The sequence below is a fragment of the Aphanomyces astaci genome (assembly GCF_000520075.1).
Source record: "Aphanomyces astaci strain APO3 unplaced genomic scaffold supercont1.1, whole genome shotgun sequence".
In the NCBI taxonomy this organism is placed as follows: Eukaryota; Oomycota; class Saprolegniomycetes; order Saprolegniales; family Verrucalvaceae; genus Aphanomyces; species Aphanomyces astaci.
Window position 1 is genome coordinate 976,355 of NW_009798264.1, and position 9,337 is coordinate 985,691.

Genomic DNA, 9,337 nt, shown 5'->3' on the forward strand with positions numbered 1-9,337 from the left:
AGCGTTGCCATATTGTTTTTGAATTGGTTTATTCTACAATGACGCAGGCTTTGATCATTTGTCGAATCTCTTCGTCATTTCCAACGTTAAGTTAATATGGTTTTAGCCAATCCTGTTACATTTATTTATTTCCATCCAATATATATATTGATCTACAGTATTATTGGCAATGACACAATGACTGATCAAGAAATTTGTAAGGGAACAAGTGATCTAATAGACCTCTCGTTCACTTGTTGAGTAGAATATTGTCATTTACTAGTACGTTGTAAATGCGGAATAGCGTTGCCATATTGTTTTTGAATTGGTTTATTCTACAATGACGCAGGCTTTGATCATTTGTCGAATTTCTTCGTCATTTACAACGTTAAGTTAATACGATTTTAGCCAATCCTGTTACATTTATTTATTTCCATCCAATATATATATTGATCTACAGTACTACAGTATTATTGGCAATGACACAATGACTGATCAAGAAATTTGTAAGGGAACAAGTGATCTAATAGACCTCTCGTTCACTTGTTGAGTAGAATATTGTCATTTACTAGTACGTTGTAAAAGCAGAATAGCGTTGCCATATTGTTTTTGAATTGGTTTATTCTACAATGACGCAGTCTTTGATCATTTGTCGAATCTCTTCGTCATTTACAACCTTAATATGGTTTTAGCCAATTTCTGTCACATTTACTTATTTTAATCCTCTATATGTATTGATGTACAGAATTATTGGCAATGGCTGATAAAGAAATTTGTAAGTGAACAAGAGATCTACTAGACCTCTTGTTCACTTACATGTTTCTAGACCTCTTGTTAAAATGCAATCTTACTTCTGTGGGTCACAACAATACAGTATAGTAGCGGCACAGTGGAGGCCATCCACTCGATGCGAGAGCGATACGCTGCTGCTTCTTCGTATATGGTAGCAATGGCTCGAAAGTGAGTACTTCCATGTACCACATACCTGTGCCTAAGCTCTCGTAGGTCTGTATGGCGAGACAGCTTCTAGGGACTCTGGTTGACATTCTATTTAAATACTACTACTGTAGTAGTATTTTTTGTTGAAAAAACTGAACAAACTTCATCATCGAGACGGGAAATATAAAATGGAGCCGAATATTATCATATCCAATCATTAACGGCCAACAGATTCTATTGGCTAAAAGTCAGGCAATTTCACAATTTGATGCTGTATCAACAATTCATTCATTCCCTTTACTACGTACGAAGTACTAGTACTTATTTGTGCAAGCATTGTGCATTTTGATTGGCTGTTCAAGTTATCTCAAAATTCCCCGACAACAGGTATATTTTGGGTTTCCAGCAGGGGGGATATACACCTGTTGTGTGGGAATGAGTCCAGTCGTTGTGACAGCATTTCGTGAAATCGTGCCCAAGGTTTACCAGTATATTTGAACTTTACTGTTATTTATAACAGTTGTTTATGTTAATGTTAAAAACTACTCCTAGTACAGTTTTCTACAGTACGTAGTGGTTTGCAGATTGTGTGTGAGTCACAGGCTGCATGCATATCCCACGAGGTGGCGATGGTAACTTACACGACAGTTCACCGGTAATTGACTGCACCCTGCTGACCGCTGACCGGCACCTCCACTATATATATATATATATATACATTGGAAGAAGTTCATTTAGCTTGGTACATGAAGACGGTTCTAGAATGCTAACATTAGTTCTTTCAAAAGTCGACGTGCTGGTTGTGTCCTGTCTGTAGCCATTCACTTGTCAAGAGGCAGCGCGTAATTCAGCTTGGATTCATCGAATCGCCTGCTGTCTGTCCACGTCGTCTCCGCTGACACTTCCATGGGTGGGAATGATTACTTGGATTCACATGTCCGTTAAGCTTACACTTAAAGTAAGCATCGTCCAAAGCAAGTCAGACGTGAAAACCATCCGGACACTGCGAGACCCAGTTCGCAACAATGTTGGAGCGCTGGATGTCACGGGGTCGAGGTGGCTAAAGTACGATCTCAGTCGTACTTAAACGAATTTGCCTCGGCGTTTGTATGGTGGCCATTTCCAGAGTAGCAATGCCGGCTGGATATTCCTGGACAGGTTCTGCGACGTCAATGACAACACACCATAGGTGCCATAAGCGAATTTCACGTGCACGTGCCAAATGCTGACTGTGCTCGACCACCACCACCACAGCAATAGTAGCAGCAGCAGCTGCAGCTCCATCTCGTACCCCACGAAGAATCCGCCGAGCACCATGGCATCGTCGCTCAAGCGTCGGCGCACTGGGGACACGAAGAGCTTGGAAGCGTTGTCCCTGACGCTGAAAATGAAGTGCCTGATCGTCGAAGCCCACATGACCAACATGAATATGGACGTGCTGGAGCGCAACTTGGAATCGATTGCCAACGAATTGGCGCTCTTATATGTCTTTGGCATCCAGAACGAATCGTCTTGCGTCCGGTTCATGCACTCGGCCTACGATCGCGTGAACAAGTTGATGGCGATGAAGAACGTGGACAGCGAACGTCGCACCCTTTCTTCCTCCCCCGATGCGCTGTGGACGGCATCCAAGTCCCAGGCGCTGTCGGTCCACGACGCCGATGTGAACATGACCGCATGCTACGAAATTACCCTCGACGACATTGCCATGTTCTGGAAGCAAATACAGTTGGCCAAGGCCAAGGCGACTACGTTATGGAACGCCGAGAACCTCCACGACGCGATGCCGTACATGCGCGCAGCCGACACGTACTTCAAGCGCCTGCACCTCAAGTGCCAAAAGCTCAACCTGGACTACGCCATGATCGGAGCTCGGTGCATCGTCCCCATGGCCAAGAAAGCCAAGCGCGTGTCGTTCGCGGACAAAGTCGAGTTCGTCGGCACCGCCCAAGCCGACTTCGATCGGTCGCCCATCTCCCCCACCAAACCTACGCCGTTGGAAGCGTTGTTATTGCGTGCGTCGCGCGAGTTCCCCATGCCTTCGTTTTAGAGCTATACGTTAACCTTATTTATTCATGTATCGGCTTAGTCCTTGCTTCCTCTGGGAATGCACCGTGTGTGTATTGTGATGGCATCATCCCCGCTAGCTTGGTACAACGTCGATCGAGTTGACGCAAAGTGGGTTCACTTTGTGGATGCTTGATACACAGTGTAAGGTAATGCATCAATTGTTGACACTGTTTTTGGTCAAGTTTTGGCCATGACTTCAAATCCCAGTAGCTCGAGAACTATAACGATTATTTTAATGCTGATAGCACCACAAGAGAATATAAAACGCCACCATTTTTTTTATGTATCATTAAGCATGATTAGACTACATTTCAGATTTGTATCGAAATTAAATGTTTTGAGCTTTATAGCTTTATTAGTCCTACATAGTTCAACTGCGCGGGTTTTACCGCAAGTCACTGTACCTTATTCATAGCTACTACTACGTAGTACTAGCTATTAATAGTACTTTGTAGTATTAATAGTACAAGAATGTATGCCCCCCGCTTCGCGGGGGGGTGCGATTGGTTCTTATTCTTGAATGATTCCATAGCATCCAATGAGAGAATTTAAAATACATTTCGTTTCATCCAATCTCATGAGTTGAAATTGTTTAGAAATGTTTGATTGGTAGGAATTGTCATGTTTGATATTGGAACTTTTAGTGGGAATCGAAAATGGTGCAACTCAAATTGGATGGGCAGTGTTTGGTGGGAATTGTCATGCTTGATATTGGACGTTTTGGTGGGAATCGAATATGTTGCAACTAAAATTAGATGGAGAAGTGTTATCAGTCGCATCAAATATGCTTACTTGATTGACGCTGATGTTTCGCCTTCTTGTTGATGCATGATGCCACAGGTGCACATATTTCAACATCATGCGCATCGTCGATTCATGAACGCATGATGTTGAAATGTGTGTAACTATCGCTTGTCGTAGAGAGCTTGGTTGTAGTTTGAGCTTATGTCATCGTGTTAATCAAAGTGGAGCAATGGTGTCATACCTTGTTGTGGGTCATGGGGTGTGCTGTCTTCGGTCGAATGCTATGGGCGTAGGGGCGCTGTGTGCTGTCGTGATTCACGTTTGTATTGTGGTGCAGAGCTTCTGCAAACGTGTTTCGCGGTCTTAACCGTCCATGTTATGGTCATAACCAACCCGCATGCAGTATGGTGTATTGTCGAACTTGACATTGTGATTGTCGCTCGTGTTGAAGCGATAGACAAACAGGTGTTGTCACATTGGAGTGGGACTTGCCAAGTTTGTCTCTATTGTCATACCTTCAATGTTTTGTCCAACATTGATGTTCTTTAGTCCGTGGATTGGGTTGTGGAATCGCCATCCAAGTACTCCGTTGATGTAAGGGTCAGTTCTTGTGGTGTGGCGTCGGTTGCTAATATCGCAGCGGGGGTGGATGGAAACACACTATGCAAGTAAGGATAGTCGGTGGAATCGACATCTGTGTACACCCCGCATATCCGCGCTGCTTCCAGCGAGGCCGTGTCAGACACTGGGATGGGTGAACATTCAATACGATAACATAGATGTTTCATACATTCAATGCTGTGTTAAAAACGTCTCAAACTCAATACTGCGATTTCTTTTTTTTCTTTGCAATATCCGCATCGGGTGGTTGCTTTGCCTTGCGCCGACCCGACGCTTGCTCTTCGATCTTGATGGCGTTCGCGTTGTGGGCTGCACTATGAGCATCACTGGCAGTAGCAGTGCCATCTTCGTCATCAATGCTGGCCATGGCTTCACGACTCTCGACCGAACCCAAACTGATGCAACTCCCAGAGCCACCCGATTGCGGCACAGTTCGTTCGTCGAGTGAACCTTGAGATTCGCTAGGCTCCGTGGGCACAGTATCGTTGTCCGTTAAATTGTAATCGGACGAACGCTGATCTTCTCGGTGGGTTGATATTGGTGGAGTCGTCGTAGGTGGTCTTGGTGGAAGTGGGGGGGTCGGCGGCAGTCTTGGGCGCGGTGGGGTCGTGCCAGTGGCATCCAGTGATTCAAAGATGCAACTCGCAACGCCATGAAATGTTGTGAGTTTTCTCACAGTGACCAACACGACCTCGCCCACAATCAATCGTGGAATCACATCGCTCGGAGCTGGGTTCGCGCGGAACTGGATGTCGAAAATCATCATTCTGACGATGAACGCTTCGCGCTCCGTTTGGCTGAGCAGGCGTAGTCTTGTAGTAGTACATATAGTAATACGTACTTATATTTCATGGGAAATACCACCAACTGCAGTTATCCGAGTTTCGAACTATGTACTACTTCGACCTCGGTGCTACAGTAATGTACGGAGCTGTTCGCAAGTCACGTGAAACTGTGGTTCTCATGTCATCTCTATTTCCCACACAAAGTTATTATTCTGTATGATAAAAGCTGCGACCAGGTATTAATAGTGATCCCATGATCAATAATATGCCAATCCGCATGGTCTGGGTGAGGTAGAACACATAGAGGCATTACGATCAAGTTATGTGAACGTTATCGCAATTGTCGCACAAGGTCACAACACATCAACGTTGGAATAGAATAGATGATATGAATATGTATGGTAGTGTGTTAGTCGCCCAACTTGGCGAGTGCGTCGAGCATTCCCACGACGTGTTCGTACTCGGCACAGAGTTGCTCGACTTGAGCCGGCGATACGTTGTTGGTGGTGTTGGCAAACACGTCGTCGATGGCTTTTCGCTGCTTCGCATCGAGCGTCGTGGCAAAGAAGTGCTCGACCATGAGTTGGGTCTGCCGTGACGAAATGTGGCCCAGCATGAGCTTCTTGTTGACGCGACCAGGGCGAACGAGGGCGGGGTCGAGTTTCTCGGGGTGGTTGGTGGTCATGATGAGGATGCGCCCGGGACTGTCCACGACCCCGTCCAGCACATTCAGTAGCCCCGACAGGTTGAGTTTGTCCTTGGAGTCCCACTTGGATGGGTTAATCATGGGTCCGATCGCCTTGTCGTTGTTATGTCCTTCCAGTTTACTCATCGTAACCAAGTCCAAGTCGTCCATTTCGGGGCTCGGGATTTGTGGTGCACCAGCGTCGGACGACCGCGCGAGCACAATGTTGGACGCGCAGTCGACGTCCTCCATGACAAACACAATGCTATCAAAGCCGAGTTTGATGGGCAGGTCCTCTCCCGCAAGCCCAAACTTGAGGTCGAACATCATGTCCATCAGTTCCTGGTTGGTCTTGATCTTACTCAGTGAAATGTTGACGATATGGCGCTTGGTGTGCTGGGCGATGGCTTTGATGAGGCTGGTTTTGCCCGTGCCCGGGGGGCCGTGCAGCAACAGACCCAACTTGTACGGAAACCCGGGGATGCCAAACTTGCCGCTCTTGTGGAGAAAGTTGCCCAGCAACGCCAGCAACGGCGCCTTGTCTTCAAAGAACAAGCTGTCAAATGTCTTGTCTTCGCCCAATGCATACCGCTTGTACTTTTGCACGGCCGCGGTGCTCTCTGCAGAAGCATCTCCAGAACTCGCCGCCATGTACATGTATCGAGATTTGTCCTTTTGGTGCTTTGCCATCACCGCGGCCTGGTAGCTCTTGTACGCTCGTTGGACAAAGTCGTCGATGCGAGTCGTGCCATTAGCCAGTGACGACCGCAAGAGGAATGTGACTGTGGACTCGGTGACGCCATTGCCCCCGCCTTCGCTGTTGTCATGGTTGTCTTCTTGCCCAGATTTGATTTCATGCATGAACTCGACCCCTTCCTCAAGCTTGACCCATGCATTCAACGGGGGCAACGCGCCAATGCCGAGTGTTTGCAGCTGGTCGCGTTCGCTGCAGTAGCCGTACGAGTGGCGCTGGCTGGCCTCGTCGACCGTCGCGGCATCAGGGGTGGGCTTGACGTTCTCGAGCAATTCGTACCGCCCAGACTGGCTTGTCATGTCCAAGTGCTCGCTGAGGTGGATGGAGATGGCTTTTTGCAAGATGTGGTTGTGTTGGTCGTGGTCCCGGACTTTGCCCCACGAGTTGAAGTGCTGCTTGATTTCAATGCGGCGAATGACTTCGTGGGTAGGTTTGGTGTGGAGGGAGCGCAAGTACGCCCAGACCCACCCAAACTGGGCGGTCGAGTCGTACATAAACTTGAAAAACACTGGAATCAAGAGGCAGATGAGCGTGTCCACGACTACGTTGTTGGTGCGCATGGAGTTGATCATGCCGAATTGGATCGCTTGAGAATCCATGATGGACGGAATGACGAGGGATGATTGGAAAATGGCAGTTTGGGGACTTTTGGTTATGTTGTTGGGACCATCATTGTATACGTTTGTACAGGAATTTGTTTTAAATACTGGTGCCATATGATTATGATTTGTTCGCCTCAATGATCTCTACATTCGAGTTGGGTTTGACGAGGCTTGGGTGCTGCTGTTGTCGACAAATAATGATCAATCTACTAACCATTAGTGTAGTCGTAGAAGACTGTCCATACTTGTTTTCGTGTTGATAGAGTTGTTGTACTACGTAGTACTTCGAAGTACTTCGAAGTAGTACATATCACTTGTTCGATGGAAAAACAGAAATGGCGTTTTTATTATTATTACCGAATGATGGTCTGAGAGGTTGAAGTAGACAATTGGTTGGTGTGAACTAACGATCTATGGAACATCCCACAGTTTCAGTGATGGTCTCTCCAACCCAACTTTGGTGGCAATTCACAACTCATATTCAATTGAGACTCCTAAACCAACATCATGGACACCCAAGCCATCCAATTTGGCATGATGAGCTCGCTTCGGACCAACAACGTTGTCATCGACACCCTCGTGTGCATGCTGATTCCAGTCGTGTTTACGGCGCTGGTGAATTCGTCCGTCCATTTGACTGCCCTTGTCCACGCCCTTCAGCGGCATTTTGGTCCCCCCGTAACTCCGGACGTCGTGCGCAAGATTGAAACCAAGCAAGCGTTCAACTCGTGGGGCAAAGTGCACGACAATGACCAGCACAACCACATTCTCCAAAAAGCCATCTCGATCTACCTCAGCCAGCACTTGGACATGCAAGCCAAGTCGGGGCGCTACGAACTTCTCGAGTCTGCCCAAGTTGACGACACGGAGGACGACACAGACGACTGCTCGTCCGACGACAGCTACGACTGCTACTGGAACGTACCGAACGAAAACGACCAGCTGAAAAAGCTGCAAGTGGGCGCGTTGCCCCCATTGAACGAATGGATCCAGGTTGACGACGCGCTGCTCTTCAAGCACGAGGAATCGGCTGCTGACCAAGGCAACGCCAAGCTCAAAGCACAGGTGCAGCAGTCCACTGTGACCTTTTACCTGTCGTCCAAGGCCTCGGACGCGTCGGAACGCATCGATGCGTTTGTGGAGCGGGCGTATGCAAACTATCAAGCGCTCGTCTTGGCCAAACACAAGCAAGACAAGGCGCGGTACTTGTACATGGCGACCTCGACCGAGGTCACCGACGACGCCGCCCCCCTTTGCAAGCGCTATGCGTTGGGCGAAGACAAGACGTTCAATAGCTTGTTCTTTGAGGAAAAGGACGCGTTGCTGACGTTGCTCAACAACTTTGACCTGAAACGAGGCAAGTTTGGCATTCCCGGGTTTCCGTACAAGTTGGGTCTGTTGCTGCACGGCCCCCCGGGCACGGGCAAAACCAGCCTCATCAAAGCCATCGCCCAGCACACCAAGCGCCACATCGTCAACATTTCACTGAGTAAGATCAAGACCAACCAGGAACTGATGGACATGATGTGCGACCTCAAGTTTGCCGTCCAAGGCGAAGATTTGCCGGTGAAGCTCGGGTACGAACAGGTCGTGTTTGTGATGGAGGACATCGATTGTGCGTCCAACGTGGTGCACGCTCGAACTACCAGTCACGACAACAAAACTACAGACACAGCAACCAACGACATCCAAGCGCTGGATGACGCGGCGCTCACCAAAGCACTGGCAGACATGATCAAGAGCAGCCCCTCGAACAGTTCAAAGTTCGAAGCCAAGGACAAACTCAACCTGTCGGGGCTACTGAATGTGCTGGACGGGGTCGTGGACAGTCCCGGGCGCATCCTCATCATGACCACCAACCACCCCGAGAAACTCGACCCCGCCCTCGTCCGCCCTGGTCGCGTCAACAAGAAGCTGCTTTTGGGCCACATGACGCCTCGGCAAGCCCAGTTGATGATGGAGCATTATTTCTCGACCACGCTGGATGCCAAACAACGGATGGCCGTCGACGAAGTGTTTGCGACAAAAGCCACGACCGTGTCCCCCGCCCAGGTGGAACAACTTTGTGCCGAATACGACGAGGTCTCCGACATGCTAGTAGGCTTGATGGACCTCTAGTTTTCCTTATCATTCAAATATATTTATTTATACATATATG

General features: G+C 48.2%; 4 protein-coding genes across 4 annotated transcripts; 2 read left to right on the forward strand and 2 right to left on the reverse strand.

Annotated features, from left to right (window-relative positions):
* The first annotated feature begins 2,051 nt into the window (after positions 1-2,051).
* On the forward strand, positions 2,052-3,014 carry H257_00343 (hypothetical protein). The gene has a single exon (XM_009822976.1). It carries the CDS (start codon positions 2,141-2,143, stop codon positions 2,966-2,968), a length of 828 nt encoding a protein of 275 aa, XP_009821278.1. The 5' UTR covers positions 2,052-2,140; the 3' UTR covers positions 2,969-3,014.
* Positions 3,015-4,277: 1,263 nt separating this feature from the next.
* H257_00344 (hypothetical protein) lies at positions 4,278-5,119 on the reverse strand (the record flags this gene model as incomplete). Its single annotated transcript, XM_009822977.1, has 2 exons — positions 4,278-4,392; positions 4,560-5,119. The coding sequence occupies 2 exons, from the start codon at positions 5,117-5,119 to the stop codon at positions 4,278-4,280; spliced, it is 675 nt and encodes a 224-aa protein (XP_009821279.1).
* A 301-nt stretch (positions 5,120-5,420) lies between these two features.
* H257_00345 (hypothetical protein) lies at positions 5,421-7,214 on the reverse strand. The gene has a single exon (XM_009822978.1). It carries the CDS (start codon positions 7,174-7,176, stop codon positions 5,548-5,550), a length of 1,629 nt encoding a protein of 542 aa, XP_009821280.1. The 5' UTR covers positions 7,177-7,214; the 3' UTR covers positions 5,421-5,547.
* Positions 7,215-7,657: 443 nt separating this feature from the next.
* Positions 7,658-9,321, forward strand: H257_00346 (hypothetical protein). Its single transcript, XM_009822979.1, has one exon. The coding sequence runs from the start codon at positions 7,687-7,689 to the stop codon at positions 9,295-9,297; it is 1,611 nt and encodes a 536-aa protein (XP_009821281.1). The 5' UTR covers positions 7,658-7,686; the 3' UTR covers positions 9,298-9,321.
* The last annotated feature ends 16 nt before the right edge of the window (positions 9,322-9,337 follow it).